Consider the following 19,500-nt stretch of genomic DNA (forward strand, 5'->3'; position numbering starts at 1 on the left):
TTGGTTGGCCAGAGGGAGACACTGGCTTGGAACAATTGGTTAACAAGTATATTTTAAGTTCACATAAAACCCTTATCATTAAACGGAGAGGACTGTTGCTGTCCCAGGGATACCCCTGGGACTGCAGGGAGCTTTGCAGGGAGGGAGAAGCTAGAGCTGGTGGATACCATCAGGGATGTAGGTGGCTGCTATTTCAGCCATGTGTGTGTGTCTGTGAGGTCATGCGGTTGGAAGTTTTGTCTGTTACTCATTCTTGAGATAGTTTACTTTTTTTTGAATGGGTAATTCATGCCAAAGGCAAACATTTCAAGCAGTATTTAAAGGTATACAGTTTAAGAAACAAACAGGCTTTCTGTCTTCTCTCTTATTTTCCTTCTAAAGCAATTATTGATATCAGCTTTCTGTTTATGCAATTTTTTTTGGAAGGCAGAGTCTTATATATTCCAGGCTATCCTCAAAATCAATATGTAGCCAAGGACATTTAAACTTCTATCCTCCCGTATCCACCTCCTCAGTGTTGGGGTTACAGGTGTGCTGCCTGTTGTTCTGTGGTGCTAGGGATTGCACCCAGTGCTGCATGCAGGTGGGACGTTCTTGACCATTTCTCTTTCTCCTTGATAGCATGTTGCTGCGTAGCCCGGCTCAAGTTCGAAATACTTCTGCCTCCGTTTCTCAGATGCTGAGATTACAAGGATAAGACATCATACCTTGTTATTAACTCTAGGGATGTAATAGTTCTTACTTCTCTGTAGGAACTGTGGAATAGACAAGGCTGTGAGCCTCTGCTTTATGATTCTACATCTATTTCCACTCATGACAAATTTTTCTTCATTGCTCCCTTTTTCCTATTGTCTGTTCTACCAGTACATAATACAACTTTCCCCCTGCTTTTTTTGTTTGTGTTTACATTTTTTATTAGACTTACTTATTTTATGTGTATAAGCATTTTGCCTGCATGTATGTATGTGCATCATATGCATGCCTGGTGTCAGAAGAGGGCCTCTGATTTCCTGGAACTGGACTCACAGAGGGTTGTGAGCTGCTATGTGGGTGCTGGGGACTGAACCTCAGTCCTCTGCAGCAGTAGTCAGTGCTCTCTCTCCAACTCCTGTGTTTGGTTTTGAGACTTAAATTTTACTATGTGGCTTGGACTGTCCTCAGCCTTGTGATGCTCCTGCTCCTGCCTCCCACGTACTGAGATCACAGGTGTGCATCTAATGTAATTCTTGGCATTCTGTATTCCACTTTCAGATTTGTCACCTGCTCAGTTGTTTTATGGTCCCTAGGGGTCATAGATCAGAGTTTCTTACTGGTAGGAAGAACACAGCTTTCAAACCAGCAGACAAATTCACAATCAACCTTCTACCTTTAGATTATGAATATTACCTTGGATTAGTACTAGAATTTTTATGACAGTTTCTCCATCTGTCAAATACCAGTGATAAGATTACTATGCACTTATGATAATTAAAAAAAGAGGACATAGACGGTTGTGGTGGCACACACCTTTAATCCCAGCACTCAGGGAGGCAGAGGCAGGTGGATCTCAGTGAGTTCGAGGCCAGCCTAGTCTACAAAGTGAGTCCAGGACAGCCAAGGCTACACAGAGAAACCCTGTCTTGAAAACCCAAAAGCTAAAAACCACACAAAACAAAGAAGGACATGTGCAGCATTACTATGGCATCATACTGGCCTATGAGAGAAAATGTCTAACACACATTTTTTTTCCCTTCTTGTTGTAAAGGATACGGACAGTGAAAGCTGAGGTCATATGAGATAGCTCAGGACTAGAATCTGTGACCCTGCGGGTGGGTCACAATGGTTTCCTCATCTGGGGAAGAGTGACACCCGTCACACTTCCTGCCTGTCATGGTGCTCTTCGAAGGCAGAGGCCTCAGTGGGTACAGGCTGAGTTGGCTGGTGAGCGGCTTGTCTTCAGATTTTGCTTTCCATGAGTGAAAGGGGGTGTCCTTGCGTCCCTGGCCTAAAACACCGCACAGTTTTTCCTTGTTGTGTCTTTGGAGATACATTGATCTTTTTACTTGGTTGCATGTATTTTATTTTTTGTTTTGTTTTTATACCAGTCTTTTTTTTTTTTTTTTAATGGCCATTAATACATATTTTGGAGTCTTCTAACCAGCATTCATCTAAGTTTGAAAACAGAGCAAGGCTCTTAGGCCTAAGAGAAATCATTTTAATGTTCATCTAACTTTGAAATTAATTATAGATCAGGAATCCATAGTGGTGTGAAATTATTTGGGAAGTTGAAATATTTCCTGATAAGAAACACTTTTTTTTTCTATATAGATGTTGCAGTCTAGTAGATCATTGTAGTTGCCTGAGACGGTGGTATCCTATTTCATAGATGTGGCATCGGTTAAGAACTACTCCTTGCCATGTCTCATGCTGTTATATTTAGCACCTCAAAGGTGGTGCCCCCCACAGCCCACCATGGTGAGAGGCTGGTTATTAATGGTAGGAGTTTCTGTTACTTGAGGGGTGCCACCAAATGGCCACTGTGGCTGTTTGGTTAGCAATGATAATTATTTTCATTTCAGTCCACCAAACCTCTGTTGGCTTCCATACAATTATTCAACTGTTTTTCTAATCTACCTTGACCAGGACCAAACTTATCAAAACAATCCCTGGGGCATCGAGTTGGGCCTAGACCATATTAGTTTTCAATCACTGTATTGAGTTAATTATTATGTGTGTGCATGAGCGCTACAGTGTGTGTGTGGAGGTCGGAAGGCAACTTACAGGAATCAGTTTCTCCTTCTACCATTTGTGTCTGGGGGATTGAACTCAGGTCATCAAGCCTGGCAGCTTGCTGAGCTGTCTCACAGGCCCAGATATATCTTAAACAGGAGTTCTGAGCAGTACTTCTTAGAGACCTAAGTCCTCCTGAGGACCTGGGATGGGACTCAGTACCAGGTTGGGATGTGCCAGGTGACAAAGAAGAGTAAGAGTTATCTACACCAGGACTAGACACCGGCCTGCCACCCTGTGCTAGGACACCTACATTTCTTGGATCCTGGTACCAAAAGCTGCGGCCCCTATCTGCCTGCCCATACCTCCACATCCGGTCTTTTTTCTCTTCTGACCGACCTTTAGAGAAACATAGAAAAGTCTTTTCCTTGGAATCTGAGCTGCAACACAAGCAGTATTTTTAGTTTTCTCTAGAGACTTCATGTAAAATGAACACAAAGGCACCTGGGAAATCATCACCTGGGACCCTGACACGGGTGAGTCTGCCTGGCACCTGTGGTGGCACACTTGCACACCTGCACACCTTTTCCTCATTCCCAGCCCGTGATGGGGTATCTTGTCTAAAGGGCTCCCTTTTTTAGATCTAGCCAGGAATGAGCATACTGTTGCCCGCAGGCCAAATCTGGCCGCCGCCTGCTTTTGTAGAGCTATATTGGAGCACAGCCACCTCATTTGTTTACATATTGTCTGTGGCTGCCTTCGCGTGCCGCGACAGCGGAGTGGAGTACTTGCGGCAGAGAGTCTGTGGGCCACAAAGCTGAAAATATTGACTATCTGGCTCTTTCCGAGAAAAGCTTGCTGACACCCCCACCCCACCCCAATCTAGGGTATCTCTCTTGCTTACTGTCTCCTTTAGTTGGTGCCCGTAGTGGAAGTAAAGAAGTGCTGATGACATGCTCTAGCCATCAGCTAATGGACGCCTTGCTTAGGTGACTTAGCTCTTCTGTGTGCTATGCACTATTGTATGGGGCTCAGTGTAACTGCACTGTAACAAAGCTACACCTGCATCCTTTTGCGTGGCCTGGGCTCAGTAACTGCCTTGCTTTTCTTTTCCTTTTGTTTTACAGTAACTTTAAATTTTGCTGTACTTATGAGACTAGGTTGAAACTCTGACTTGTTGTTGTTATTGTTTTTTTTGTTTTGTTTTGTTTTTTTTTTTGGTGGCAAAGTTTCTCTGTGTAGCTTTGGTGGTCGGTCCTGGACTTTGTAGACTAGGCTGGCCTCGAACTCACAGTGATCCACCTGTCTCGGCCTCCCAGAGTGCTGGGATTACAGGTATGCACCATGGCACTGGCTGAAACTCTGATCTCTTATCAGTCCTGAAATGGTCCTTTTTTTTTTTTTCCAGAGCCAAGGACCAAGAACCCAGGGCCTTGAGCTTGCTAGACAAGGGCTCTACCACTGAGCTAAATCCTCAGCCCCTTGAAATGGTTCTTTATATGTATCTGATTGAGTTTGATGGCTCTCTACTTTCTGTTGCTTTTTTTTTCTCCCACTGGCGTGGGAGCCACATCCCTTCTTGAGGATTCCTTGGGTCTTCTGCTCTTCTGTTGAGAGCTAAGTCTGCACTCTCTCTTCTCAACTAGGTCATCCTTTTTATTTTTATTTATTTAAAGGATTTTTCTTGCTGGGCGGTGGTGGCGCACACCTTTAATCCCAGCACTCAGGAGGCAGAGGCAGGTGGATCGCTCTGAGTTTGAGGCCAGCCTGATCTACAAAGCGAGTCCAGGACAACCAAGGCTACACAGAGAAACCCTGTCTTGAAAACAAAAGCAAAAAACAAAATAAAAGACTTTTCTTTTATCTTTGTATATGTATGAGTGTTTTGCCTGCATGTATGTCTAGGTACCATGTGCATACAGGGCCTGTAGAAACCAGAAGAGAGGCCTGAATCCCTGAGCTGGAGTTATAGACAGTTATGAGCTGTCATGTGGGCGCTGGGAATAGAACCCATGTTTTTGGGAAGAGCGGCCAATGTTCTTTTTCTTTATTTATTATGTATACAGTGTTTTGCCTGCATGTACACCTGCATGCCAAAAGAAGGTACCAGGTTATTATATATGGTGGTAAGCCACCATGGGTTGCTGGGAATTGAACTTAGGACCTTTGGAAGAGCAGCCAGTGCTTTTAACTTCTGAGCCGTCTCCAGTCTCGCAGCCAGTGTTCTTAACCAATGAACAATCTCTTCAGTCCCTGTATCAGTGGTTCTCAACATGTGGGTAGTGACCCCTTTGGGGGTTGCATATGAAGTATCATGCATATCAGATATTCACATTACAATTCATAGCAGTAGCAAAATTATAGCTGAGAAGGAGCAATGGAATAATTTTATGGTTGGGGTCACCACAACATGAGGAACTGTATTAAAGGGTCACAGCATTAGCAAGGTCGAAAACCACTGCCCAATATCTTTTTCTTTAAATCAGAACTGTAGAGTTTTCTGTCCATCTATATTTTTGTTTTATCCTTTCCATTTCATATCTGGGCCACAAAGAAAATCCCAGAGTTTCTTTAATATGTATGTTTAACTATTGTATTTATTTTTATGTTCATGTAAATGAATTGCTTGTCTATGAAATTGTAAGTTCCCCTGAAAATGTTTATTCTTGAGTATTTGTCTTCTTAGCTAGTGTAGTCTATGGTAGTACTTTGCGAGCACCTGTTGGCTAATTGATACTTCTCCTTCATCAAAGGTCTCTCAGCATTTGATCCGCCCTCTGATGGGTGTGAGCCTGGCATTGCAGTGCCATGCGAGGGAGCTAGCAGCATTGCTTCGGATGAAGGACCTTGAGATCCAGGCCTACCAGGAGAGTGGGGCTGTGCTGAGTCGAAGTAAGAGGCTACTCTTGGAGGAGTGGGTGGGGAGTTACAGGAAGTCTAGAGTCTTAGAAAATGGGCAATGTAATTTGCATTAAAAATGCTTCTTGAGCTGGGCATGCTAGTGCATGCCTCTAATCCCAGCACTCGAGAGGCAGAGGCAGGTGGATCACTGTGAGTTCGAGGCCAGCCTGGTCTATAAAGCGAGTATAGGACATCCTATACTCTGTCTCAAACCCTGTCTCAAAAAACCAAAAACCAACCAACCAAACAAAATCTCCTTGAGCTGGAGGTGTGGAGTTGGTGGGGTGCTTGCTTACACATATGATCCTAGCATTCAAGAGGTAGAGGCAGGAAGGCATCCTTGGCTACATATCAAGTTCAATGCTAGCCTGGGGTGCGTCAACCCTTGTCTCAAACAAAACAAAACAGAACCCACAAACAACAAAATTTTCTCTCCCAGAATAGGGAGAGAAAGTGTAGCAGCTGGGGACTTGATACTAGATGTCCCCTCGGTCTGCCTAAGGTACCTGGCTGGGGCCCATGTGGTCAATAGAAGCCACAACCAAGCCCAGACACGTCCTAGGCAGTGATGAGGAAAAACTTTGGAAAGGGGCCATCAGCTCTCCAAAACTGTATTAGTAGAATGTGGACTCCGGGCCTGAGGAGCCCCTGTAGCTCTAGTTTCAGAGTAAAAGTTCTATACGGCCTTTGTCATTGTGGCAGGAAAGTCTTCTAGGGCAAGTGCTACTGCTCAATCATTGTTGCTAATTGTCCTCAGTTTTCTCCTTCTGTTTGTCCACATACTTTTAACCCTCTTCTGGCCAGCCTAGGGCTCTGTAGGTGTCAGAGCCACCTGACTCCTTTCCCTAGAAGTCCTGGGCTCTCTTGCCGATCGTCTGATGGGTGTGAGGCTGGTCCTTAGGCTCATGTTTCCTTTCTCTATCTCTTCTTCATTCCAGGTCGATTGAAGACAGAGCCATTTGAAGAAAATTCTTTCTTGGAACAGTTTATGGTAGAGGTAGGGTATTTGTTGTTTCCTTTCTCCTTCTATAAATTTGGACAGAGTGTGCCTGGGTGGCAACCTGCATTTTGGGCGTTAATGTGGCTTGTGTGGTTGGAAAGCCTTTGCCTGAAAAAGTTGCCTGTGGACAGTTTGATGACGTTTGAGATGTGTGTAAGAAGGTGGGGAGCGTGAAGAAGGGGAAAGTGGGCTTCTTCTGCTCTACATCTCTGTTAAGGCGGCATGTGGTGTGTCATTTGGAAGTCTTTACCCTTGGGAAGTTCGGTCGGCTTGCTGAGATCTGGATTAGTAAAAGGGTGGTCGTTTGTTGTCTGGTCCCTTTAGCATCCGGCAATAGAGAAGGTGTAAAAGGCCCAGGCCTACCATTTGGGGACTGTCGTGGGCACAGCATGCTGTGGAAAATCACAGTGTTTGTACAAAGGGACTGGCACAGGAATGAATGGGGAGTAGATAATTGTGGCCTGTCAGAAGCTTCTGCCTGGGCTTCCCTTCTAAGGATTGAGCTTGGCCAAAAGAAATAACCACTGGATGCCAAACAGTAGGAATACTAATAATGTGACCTTTGATAATACCAGTCAATATTGGTCTTTCCCTTCTCGACTCTTCTGGAGCTTGTTGGTTCTGTGGGTACTGCCTTAGTATTGTTGTTCCATTTGAAAGTCAAACCTGTTAGCAACCCATAGTGCACTTTATGATGAAAGTAAATGATGCTTTTATAATATTGTGAATGGGCTGTTCATATTTCTGTTTTGCCATCTAGACTAATTGTAAGCTTTTTATGGACAAACCCTATGTCTTTCACTTTTCCTGAACTGGAATGTTAGCATCCCCCCACCTTCCTACCACACACACACAGGGAGAAGCATGAAGCAAGTGTTCTTGAGGGAGAGCCTTCTGTTCTTCCTCTGAACAGTAGCTGAACTCTCAGACCCAGAGCCTTCACACTAAGAGAAAAAGCATGAGCTGGGTGCCCTGTCCTTGTCCTGAAGTACCCTGCAGGAGGAGGAGCCACACGGCGAAGTCTTGACACTTAGTACGTGTTAGCTTAAAAGAGTGTTTTATTTATTACTGTGTGTATGTGTGAGCAGCGTGCATGAATGGGGACACGCATGTGGTGAGACTTTCAGGAGTTGGTTCTCTCCTTCCACTGTGGTTTCCTGGGGTTTTGTGGCAAGTACTTTTACCCAGGGACCCATCTTGCTGGCCCAGTTAGTCTTTGTGGGGGGAAAAAAGAACTTACAAGAGAGTCTGTAGTCCAATTTTCTCTTAGTGGCTTCTATTAAGCTGAGCGTGAAAGGAGGTGAATGTAGTCCAGGGAGGATGTGCTAGTTCTGTGCCTCAGTGACTCAGTGCAGCAGAGCAAAGCCAGGTCTCCTGCCTCACACCTCTCCAGCTTAACTTCTATACCTTTTACTCTTCATACTTTCTGTGTCAGCCATACGAGATTACTTTTACTTTTCCCAAATGCTATTTTCTCTTGCTTGTATCTTTGCATACATTTTCTCCTTTGTCAGGAATGTCCACTGCTTTCTCCTTGTCTACCCTGTACATGTCTATTCATGCCTTTAAGCATTAGGTTCAGCATCTTGGGAGAACTTTCTAGAGTTTCCTTGAAGGGTAACCCTTTTCTGTGCTTCTAAAGTGCTGTGGTTCATAGCTCCACCTTACCACTCACTATTTACAGGTCTGCAAGACTGTAGTTCTCTTCCACACTGACCCATGGACACTTCTGAGCAAGGACTAGATGAATGTATTTCTATATGCTTTACAACTATAGCAGTGGCTAGAAGTAGTAGAAGCAGTGGCTACTTTGATACATTTGTGCCAGGGGGATCTTATAAAATTGTGGCAATGTGTCCCACAGATACAGTGTTGCCTACAGAGTTGTGTTTGAGGATATCTGTTATTCTCAAGGTTTATTTTTACAGCCTGGAACAAATCACTTCTCTCAGAACAGCTATTATCTCATTTGTAAAGCTGAAGGCTTATCTTTTTAATGCTGTCATGGATGAGGCAGCTCTATAGAATGGTATGAGAACGGATACAGAATCAAGTGCCACCCCAAGAAGGGTGTTGTATATGCGTGTGTAAAAATAAAACCTGCTCAGGTAAGGTACCACATGCCTAGAATCCCAGTTCTTGGGAAGCTAAGGTAGGAGGAGCAGGAGTTGGAGGCAAGCCTGGGCTACATTGTGGATCTAAGGCAAGTCCTGGCTATGTGAGAACCTATAATTAAAAAAAAAAAAAAGTGATATTCAAAGGCCGTGTGTGTGTGTGTGTGTGTGTGTGTGTGTGTGTGTGTGTGTGTGTGTGTGTGTGAAGCATCTGCTACTGTGTGTGTGGAGGTCAAAGGACTTGTGGGGCTCAGTTCTCTCCTTCTACCATGTGGGTTCTGGGGATCAAGATCATCAGGTTTGGTGGCAAGCTCTGTTGCTCTCTGAGCCATCTCATCAGTCTCGGATTTCTACTTTGAAGATAGGGAAACCAACCCCCAGCAGTTAAGTGGCTGAAATTTGTATGCTTTAAGGCCTTCTCTATCTATCTCACGAATCTAACTGGCTACATACACCAGTGATGGGGCGGGGGACCACGAATGCTTGGGTAATGAGAATTCTTGTGACCTCAGGGGCGCCTGTGCTATCTTCAGAATGTCCCACATGGATGCTAGAACTGAAAGGTTTGGTACTGAGAGCTACAGCATCTTTTCAGTTACTGTGCTTGCCTGGGGTCCTATAAACAGGACATAGAAGGGTCAAGAGGTCACCCGAGACTGGACTGAAAGGATGTGCCAACAAAATAAGCAACATTGAATAGAAGATAAACAAACCAGGGAAGACAGTTTGGGATGAACAGGCAAGAAGGCCAGGTCAGTGTCAGAAGGCCATACGGTCAGTGCCTGGGACCATTTCTATTCCCAGTGGAAACACTGCTAGGCAGGAGGCCCTAGATACATAGAGCACAGGGACAGGAGGGCAGGGAGAGTTCTAAGATGCTGAAGTTAGGGAAGAGATTTCACCATTGGACATATTTGATCTTTTTGCTTTACTTTTTCCCTTAAGAAATTCTGGAGCAGGGCGTGGTGGCACAACACCTTTAATCCCAGCAGTCAGAGGCAGAAGCAGGTGGATCGCTTTGAGTTTGAGGCCAGCCTTGTCTACAGAGTGAGCCTAGGATAGCCAAGGCTACACAGAAAGACCGTGTCTCGAAAACAAACAAACAAACAACAACAAAAAAGAAGAAGAAGCCGGGCGTGGTGGCGCACGCCTTTAATCCCAGCACTCGGGAGGCAGAGGCAGGCGGATCGCTGTGAGTTCAAGACCAGCCTGGTCTACAAAGTGAGTCCAGGATGGCCAAGGCTACACAGAGAAACCCTGTCTCGAAAAACCAAAAAAAAAAAAAAAAAAAAAAAAAAAAAAAGAAGAAGAAGAAGAAGAAGAAGAAGAAGAAGAAGAAGAAGAAGAAGAAGAAGAAGAAGAAGAAGATTTCTGCAAATTCACAGCCAACCTGCTCTACAGGGTTACATAGAGACCCTGTCTCAAAAACAAACAAACAAAAATACAACAAAATAAAGAGCCTTTAATTTTTCACTTCCAGAGAACCTGTGAATACCAATTGCTAGTGACCCAACTAAAGGGGAAATTCATTCTGTAGACCAGTTTGGTCTTGAACTTGCAGAGATCTGCCTGTTTCTGCCTCCTGAGTGTTGGGGTTAAAGGTGTGCACCTGGCTAAATCAGAGTTCCTTAAGGAAAGAAGTAAAGCTAAAATAAATAAATAAATAAATAAAATAAATGGGGAAATAGCCCCTGACCAATGGTTAAATATTTTCTCCAACTTCGGCATCCTAAAACTCTCCCAGTAATGCTAGTAGTTAAGGACTGCGTATGGTGCCCATTGGCACGATCTTTACATAGGCTAAGATGCCAGTATACAGCATTGCTCAAAACTAGAGGCTGAGAGGCATCTTTAGGAGCGGAAGAAAAGCCAAGGAACTGGGGACCATTACACATGGCAGATGACTATGTGAAAGCTGTTTAGAGTGAATGGGTTGGTGTAGCCCCTTGCAGGCTGTTCCACCAGAGGGAGTGTCTTCCCCTGGCCCTGTCCATGCCTTTCTCTCCATCTGGTTGCTATCAGGCTGTGCGGCTGCTGGCGGCTCTTTATTTATTTATCCCAGTGTAATGGGGTAAGGAGGGAGCTGGCCTGAGGTTGGCTTTCTGAGGCCATGCCACTGAGCCACAGGCGGTTAGCATGGGCGTGTGAGTCACCGAGGCTGCATGCTGCTCAAACCAGACTCAGGGACAGCAGGCAGCCCAAAATAGAGCTCCGCCCTCTGCAGCTGGCAACCTCTGGCTAGGAGTCAGCCCTTGACACTAAGACCTGGGCAGCTGCACCATGTTGGCTTTCTTTGGGTGGGGGTCCTTAACAGAGATAGGGATTTCGCAACTCTCTCCTCAGACTTTACACAGGGGTACCCAGCACACCAATGACTCCTGTTGCTGTATTCTGAAGGTCACAGAACACTTAAATAATCTCCTTACTGTAATATGTTAGTCCAGACTAACATTGCTCTGACTCAGTATCCTAAATGTAGCCATAGTTGCAGTCTGGTTCCAGCCGCATTCTATGGCATTAAGAAGACACCCACTGCTGCTCTTCCTAAGCTTGAGTTTGTGTCAAAGGCACTGGGCAGACTTGGGGAGGCTCACAAGCAATCTGACAACTGCTATCCTGTTACATGCATCCACAGGGGCTTCTTGTTTTCTTTGATTGGCTTTCCTTTTTTCTTTTTTCTTTCTTTCTTTCTTTTTTTTTTATTCTGTCTCAGGAATGTTGGTGTTACCCAGGGTTGGATCCAAGATCTTATTCATTCTCTTTCTGTCTGAGTTGTCTTCACTGAGAGCTCGGTCTCAACATCACTATGAACCGCCGAGAACCACTTTTGTAGCACCATGTGATTTAGGTCCATGCTTTTTTCCCTGTCCTTGACATTTCTACATTGATATGTCACAAGCATCATCACATCCCATGCATGCGCCACATGAATTATCTACTTCTCTCAACCCACGTCTTTGGTTGTATTCCTTACCTTGGCAATCAGTTCTCTAAGCTAGAAATTAAGGTTTTACCTGCATTCCTGCATTCCTCTTGGTCTTTATTTACAATTATGACTTATCAACTATCATGGGATCCATTCGTCTTTACTCTAGCTTTTGTTGCCTTAGATAAGCCAATACCTTTTTGACTTGACCCCGCAACAGCCTTCTTACCTGTGTTTTCATCATCCCCTTTCTACTTCCCAGTTGAATTTACATTAATCAGAACAGTGTCTTTGAAAGAGGAACCCAGTTGTCCTGCTTTCTTGCTTATAGTCCTTTAGTGGTTTTTACTGTGGGATAAAGTTCAAGCTCCTCCCATGCTACACAAGACCATTCATAGTCGGTCCTGTTGGCCTCTTCATCCTGACCCTCTGTGGATCCATCATAGTGCCCTGTGCCTGTACACCTAAAATGTGGACAGCTTCCCGCTTGCATGCATCTCACTCAGTTGTCTGGTATTTTCTGCACACGCCTCATTCAGTTGTCTGTCTGGTATTTTCTTCTCTTGTCCTGTTCAATGTTCCCAGCTCTATGTGGGTATTATCCCTTTGTGGGTCTTCATTTTTCCTTCCCTCAGCCTGCTCTTCTTTCAGCCATAATAAACCATGGTGCGATTCCTATGACCCTCTGCCAGAACGTTTGTCATATGGGAGGATCCAGATAGCAAGAAGGGAGACATGGAAAATTGAGTTGGCCACCTCTTCTCGATTCAGATTTTTCCTATATGAGGCTTGGTAAGTCTTTTTCCTCACTTTTTTTTCTTTTGAGACAGTCTCACTATGAGTCCAAGTTGGCCTCGAACGTGTCATCCTCCTTCCTTAGCCTCCCAAGGTTTGGAATTACAGGGATGTGCAGGGTGCCTGCTCAACAGGGATGTGCAGGGTGCCTGCTCAACGTCTGTCTTAGAACGGCTTCTACAGGGCATCCCTCCCCTCTCTTTCTCACTGCCTCATGTTTGATTCTCCTCACAAACTTCTGCCACTTTATTTGCTAAACTGTTGGAATAACCCAGGATTTCCCTCTCTCTCTCATTCATCTCAGCCAGTCCCGCGGCTTTAAGTGTTCTCTGATTGAACCTTCCCCTACAACTCCAGGCTCTTTGCTCAATATGTCCAAATGGGAGCCTGGCAGGGTGGTGCATGCTGTAGTCTGAGCACCCAGGAGGCTAAGACAGGAGTGTGACAGGGAGTTTGAAGTCAGCCTGCACTTAGCTGGTCAGTTCTAGCTCAGAGTTTCTCATGAAGTGTCTAGTTACCCCTATAACCAGCATGCTACTATTGCACCAGTCGGTGTAGCTTGCTAGAAAGGTTGGTATTGTATAGCATGCAGGGTCTAGTGCTAGTTAAAACCATTGATGTCTTTTCTCCCCCTGCATCCTGCATAGTGTTTTCAGACACTCTGTGAACTATCCAGCAGGGAACTAGTTTCCTGATCAGTTCAAGGTTGCTTTCTTTATGTCCTTCATCCAAAGAGAGTAGTGTCTTCAGCAATCTAGTCTGATAATATAAATATCTAATAGTGATATGGTCTTATAGTTATTGTGGGAAACCAAGAGTGATGGCAATGGCCTGTGTTGTTCTGGGTGCCTCAGGTCCTCCCTAACCAATAACTTGTGTATTCCATGCCTGATATTGAGATTATTATTTAATAACCAATGTCTTTTGGGAGTGGCATTGTCCATCCAGAGAAGGCACTTATGTTAAAACTCCTTTTTAATTATATTTAATTAGCTTATAAACTAATAGATTTCCATAAGGCTTCTTTGTATATTCTTGGGTTGAAATAAGGACCTATAAGGTAGATATGGTGGCATATGCCTTTAATCCCATCACTTGGGAGGCAGAGGCAAGTGGATCTCTGTGAGTTTGAACCAGCTTGGTCTGTATAGTGAGTTATAGGCAGCCAAGGCTATATAGTAAAACTCTATCTCAAGTACCCCCCAAATAAAAAAGAAACCAGGACCATTAGAAATTGAAGTGTATATTGAAAAAAAAATATATATATAGGCACAGATTTGGGAATCTTCTGTAAAGGAGCAATGCTTGAAACTATGAGGATGGATTCATCATTTGTTGAGGAAAGCATGAAGAAAAAAGGCAAAGGCCTGGCAATGGCGATTTGGGGAACTTTCATAATTGGACGGAGTAGGAACCTGTTAAGGAAACTTTAGAGATGAAGAGAGTAAGGATAGAGTGGTAGATAGCCAAGAAAGGCAAGTTCCTCTTATATAAAGTATGCACTGTGTGTGTGTGTGTGTGTGTGTGTGTGTGTGTGTGTGTGTACTAGATTTCATACTGCTTCTTCATCTAAGACACAGCTCTGAGTTTGTCGTAGTCACTTTTATGTTGCTTTGAAGATACACATGACTAAGGCAACTAAGGCAACATATAGGAGAGGGAGTTTATTGGGAGTTTACAGTTTCAGAGGCTGAGTCCATGACTACCATGGTAGGAATGTGGTAGCAGGTAGGCAGGCCTGGCACTGGAACTATAAACACAGGAAGCTTGCATCTTGGGACACAATTACAACTCTGAGCTAGAACTGACAAACTAAGTGCTTCTAGATTCCTGAGGTAGCAACAGAGATGCCAATAAGGAGGCCATTTTGAAACCTCAAATCCTACCTCCTCTAATAAGGCCACACCCCCTAATCCTTCCCAAACAGTTCCACCAGCTGGGGCCCAACCGTACAATCCTGTGGGAGTCATTCACAGTTAAACTACAGACTTCTTACAACAAACCCAGGCACAGTTAGTATCTTCATGTTAAAGATAGGAGAATGTTGGGAGGGAAGTGCTTTGCTTAACGTCATTGAGCTGATTCACCCTTATTTGTCTTGAATCAGTGCTCTTGAATCCTGTGCTCTTGTCATCACCAGAGAGGAGCCACAGTGCTGCATGTAGGAGGGAAACCACAGAGAATGGTTGACTGACAAAGGATAGATCTTAGGAAATCTGTGACCGTGGACAGCCTCTGTAAATTGTAGGCAGTTCAAGAAGGATTAATCAATAAGACAAAGGAGATAATTAGTGCTGATCTCTTGTCAGGGAAGTTCCACTACCAAAAAGAAATGAGAGAACCAGAAAAGTGGCTTAGCTAAAATAAGACAGAGAGGCTCATGCATTTGACAGCAAAGGAGAAAGGTAGAAAGGAGGAATGTATTCTGGTGAAAGTAAATGGAAAGTGTGGGGACATCGATCTGTGCGACTGCCTTTGGGATATATGGGTGGCATGCAATGTCAGGTATAGTTTAAACATAGATGACTAAATTTATGCATACTTCCAGCTTCTCTCTCCCGGGAAACAGTCATTTCATTCAAGAATTTAAAACTCCTTTCCAAGGGCATCCAATTCATCCCTCTCTAAAAAGAGGGACAAAAGTGTCCCATCCCAGCAGTACAGGGGAGAAAAGAGAGAGTCAAATGATTTCATGATATTGTGTGTGTGTGTTAGACACAGTGGAAGGACAGCATTTAGGGTCTCAGGGATATGCTTTTCCTCTTCTGAACTCCTACAACCTATTAGATTTTTCCTGTGTTACTGACACTGCTGTTATAAGAGATTTCTGTGCTTGTTTCCCAAATGTTTCTTGACAAAAGCACGTAAGAGAGGAAGCATTTGTTTTGGCTCAGGGTTGGAATGTACAGTCCATCAGGATGGGGAAGACATCGCAGCAGGATCTTGAGGTAGTTGTTCTTTCTGCATCCACATTCAGGAAGCGCAGAAAGATGGACACAGGTGCTCAACGGATTCTCTCCTTTTTGTTCATTCCAGGACCCTATCCTATGGTGTGGCGCTGCTCCAATTTAGGGTGGATCTTTCTTCCTCAATCTAGAAACTTTGCCACATCCACACACCCAGAGGTTGGTCTCCTAGGTAATTGTAGATCTTGTCAAGTGGACATTCAGTATTATCTATCACATGATGGCTTAAGTGATCCTCGGTCCAGTTAGTTTTACACTGAAAGTATGAGCAATTTTGATGTTGTACATTGGCCTCTTAGAATCTTTACTTCAAGAGCACCTTCCAGTGTAGTGCAGGTAAAGGAAGGAATGGGGCAGCACTTGGAGATGCTGATTTAAAGGAGAAATGGTTGTGTGTTCTGGTTCATGGCTCAGCAGGTAAAGACACTCGTTGCCAACTTTGACAACTGGAGTTTGATTCACAAGACCCACGTAGAGGAAGGAGAGAACTTACTCCCACAAAGTGTTCTCTGACTTCCCCATGTGTGCTTTGGCATATATGTGCTCACATACATCTATCTACACATATACAAATAAATACAAGTTTAAATTTAAAAAGAACAAAGGAACATTTAGATATGCAGGTCTGGTGGCTCCTGTCTATAATTCTGGCAATTGGAGAGAGGCTGAGGCAGGAGGATTGCCATGAGCTTGAGGCTAGCCTGGGCTACATTGTAAGGCCCCGTCTCAATTAACAAAACTAAATAAATAAAGAAGGAACAGTTGGTGGAAACTGCAGTATTCCATTGAGAAGCTGGCAGGAGCGCAGAGTGAAACTGTTTAATTTGCGTCTCTTATAAACAATTTAAGAAAAACTTGTTTTATGATGTCTGTGGGCATGTAGTAACAGAGAAAAGATAAACCAAAGAATAACTATTTATGTATCTAGCATCTTGAGAATGACTGATACAGCATAACACATTTCTATCTCACACAATGTATGTGAAGCCATTTGCTACTTTTACCTGTTCTAATTTTAGCAAGTAGCTTTCTCAGTGTATATTTAATTTCCCAAGGAAAACAACCACTGAAGATGTTTCAGCTATTGGAAGAGCACAGCTTCCACCTGGTAACTAATAAATTGGTTTTAAATGTCTTCATTCTTAGAACAAACAAAAACCAGGTTAATTATGACGAGGCAAGCTGGGCGGTCATGGCGCATGCCTTTAATCCCAGCACTCAGGAGGCAGAGGCAGGTGGATCGCTGTGAGTTTGAGGCCAGCCTAGTTTACAAAGTGAGTCCAAGACAGCCAAGGCTATACAGGGAAACCATCTCGAAAAACAAAAACAAAAACAAACAAGACTAGGCAGGTGGGCCAGTGGGTCCTGGGACCAGCCTGTCCTTGCCGGTTGGATGGGTAGTGTGCCTGGCCTTAATGTGGGCAATGAAGATTTGAACTCAGGTCCTCGTGTTTGCACAAAAAATGCTCTTACCCACTGAGCCATCTGAACCTCCAGGGAAGGCCGTTCAATCCATGTATTTCTATTCTACCACAGCTCGTTCTCCTGCCTCTCTTCCTCTCCCTTCTCTCTCCTCCTCCATCACTTCCCTTCCTTTTTATCGTTAGTAGGAGCCTTTTGTTTAAGATGCCCTTGAACTACTGGGCTGTACCCCAGCTTCCAAGTAATGGGAACTGTATGCTTAGGCTCACCTCCCTACTCTCATTTGTACTGTCATCAGAAATTTGGGGGAATCCCTTCATGGTTACCAGATGATATTGGGGAAATCAGGGCCCCTTCTTGGCGTTTCTTGGGCTCATTAATAAAAGAATTTAAGAATAGATTCAAGTAGAAGCTTGGGGACAATTTAAATGGAGTTTAAAAGAAAAACCACAGGAGCAAACTAAATCTCTGCAGTGCCCAGAGGAGGTTAGTGGAGGAGAGCAGGAGAAAGGCCATGTTGTTAGAGTTAAGCTGGCGTAGAGATGGGCCAGGGCCCCAGGCAGCTTTAGAGAACGGGGAGCTCAAAGTGTTAGAGAAAGCATGCTTAGGAAAGAGAGGGAAAGAGAAAAGGAAGTAACACTTTTATGGCTAATTTAGAAAAGTGGGCGGATGTAAGCTGCTTGTCTGCAATTATGTAAGAGACACTCTAGGGTGAGGATTCTGAGAAGGAACAATGTGTTATCTCATTAAAAGGTTAATCATTCCACCCATCTCATTAGCTGGCAGAAGACCAACCCACTGTCCTAGGAATAGCCCCGCCTTCCTGAGAGGTGGTTCTTTGGCCAGGTGATTGACATGCCCAACACCACCCAATCTAGAGATCCTGTTCTCTTAGCCCGAAGACATTTTCTCATAATGCTGCTGCTGTGTCAGCATCAGTGAGTATACACATGTTTGTATGTGCACAAATCTTTGTGCAGGAACCAGAGGTCAGTATTTGACTGTCTTTTTTTTTTTTTTTAAATCAATCTTTATCCCCCTTGCTTGCAAATTCATCCAGACTGCCTGGCCAGCTCAATGGCCACTGTGTTGGAATTTCAAGCATACTGCCCTTGGCTTTTTACATGGGTGCTGGGATCAAGCTCTGGGCCTCGGTGCTTACACAGTAAGTGCTTTCCCAATGGAGCCATCCTTAGTTTAAGTGTCACAGATGTTTGTAGATGGCTTACTGGATGTTGTGCCCTTCTTCAGGGAAGGACACAGATTCAGTTACACAACTTTCATTGAACCTCACACGTACTGTGAGAAATCCTCCCTCACTTGTGGGGCTTTGCCCTTCTAGAGAAGTCCTGAATAGCCAGTGGGCAGCATAGAAGTTCTGACTTGGAAAAGATCCAGCTCTTAACTCACAGCTGCTTTTCTATAACCGTATTGGTCAGAGAAGAACCAAACGTTTGTGGCTTTCTGCCTTCTGTTGTTTTCTTATATTTTGGACAGGGTCGGATCTAGAGTTTTTATCCCCCTGATCCTAGAGAGCCCTAATGACCAGGGAATGTTCTAGCCGTATTGACCTCCTAGAACCGTCCAGGGTGGGCTAGCAGGAGTACACAGACCACGAGCCGGACTCTCCTAAAACTGTTCTGAGGCTGCAAGCCTGAATCAAATGGCCATTGTGCTCCTCCTATCGGGGTGCCCAGTGCCAGTGTTCAGCTTGTCCTCATATATAAATACAGGTCTCTCCAGATATAAAAAGTGAGAGAGTCTGTGAATTGCTTTTTTTCTATACTCCCTTTCATGAGGCAAGCTAATGAGATGCATATCGTTAAAGGTCTGATGTTTTGTGGGACGGAGTCTTTTAAACTGGATGTGCCTGGCTTAGTTATGGCAAATATTTACCAAAAAAAAAAAAAAAAAAAAAAAAAAAAGGACATACCATATAAAATTAGAGTTCTGAAAATAGTACTGAGAGAAGGAGGGGAAAAAAAAAAAGAAAGAAAAAAAAACAGGACAGAAAATACAAGCCAGTCTGTTTGGGGAAAAGGGAAAAAGATAAAATGAGAGAAGTGCCGGCAGTAAAAACAGCATCTTAGTAAACAGACTATAAAAAAAAAATTGTGACCTGCTTTCTGGCAACCCTGGCAGTTATCAAGCGGGTGAAGGTGGCAGAGCTGGCGTCTGTGTGGACACACGGTGCCCGGGGCGCATGGCTCCCCTGGCCTCGCAGGGCGTTAAATTTAGCCACATAATGATGGGCCTGAGTAGCTGCCTCTTGTTGACCACACCGTAATTACTGCTTTGCTTTATGAATTTTATTTTGCTTATTCTGTTTCCTCCTTCTTTGGCATAAAAGAGGCCTGGAGTGGGGGGAGTCCCGCCCCCACACCTCTCCCCTTACTGGACAAATGAGTCTTCACAGAAACTTGGGCCATCAGAGTATAGAGTAAGCGCCATTGATTAATCAGAGTGGGGGGAAGGGTTGCTGGCCTCCAAAGGTTTTGCCTCCTTGGTCCTGATTCTCAGATCCCCAGGGGTGGGGGGTGGGGAATGTCCTGTAGTCTTTGGCCTTAGGTGGCACTTTCACGTGAGTCTGAAATGTCAAGACTTACTCTGTTTACACCCTCAAGAGTGAGTGAGAACCTTCCAAGTCTTGTTGGCTGCTTTGGTCCT

The 19,500-nt window shown here is 44.3% G+C and overlaps 1 protein-coding gene across 1 annotated transcript in view; it reads left to right on the forward strand.

Moving 5' to 3' along the window:
* Positions 1-19,500, forward strand: part of Nhej1 (non-homologous end joining factor 1) — a 92,731-nt gene that overhangs the window by 8,668 nt on the left and 64,563 nt on the right. The window contains exons 4-5 of the mRNA XM_051154072.1: positions 5,463-5,601; positions 6,549-6,607. Coding sequence (XP_051010029.1) covers positions 5,463-5,601; positions 6,549-6,607 — 198 coding nt within the window. The remainder of the gene's footprint in view (positions 1-5,462; positions 5,602-6,548; positions 6,608-19,500) is intronic.

The sequence above is a fragment of the Acomys russatus genome, chromosome 12, assembly GCF_903995435.1.
Source record: "Acomys russatus chromosome 12, mAcoRus1.1, whole genome shotgun sequence".
NCBI lineage: Eukaryota > Metazoa > Chordata > Mammalia > Rodentia > Muridae > Acomys > Acomys russatus.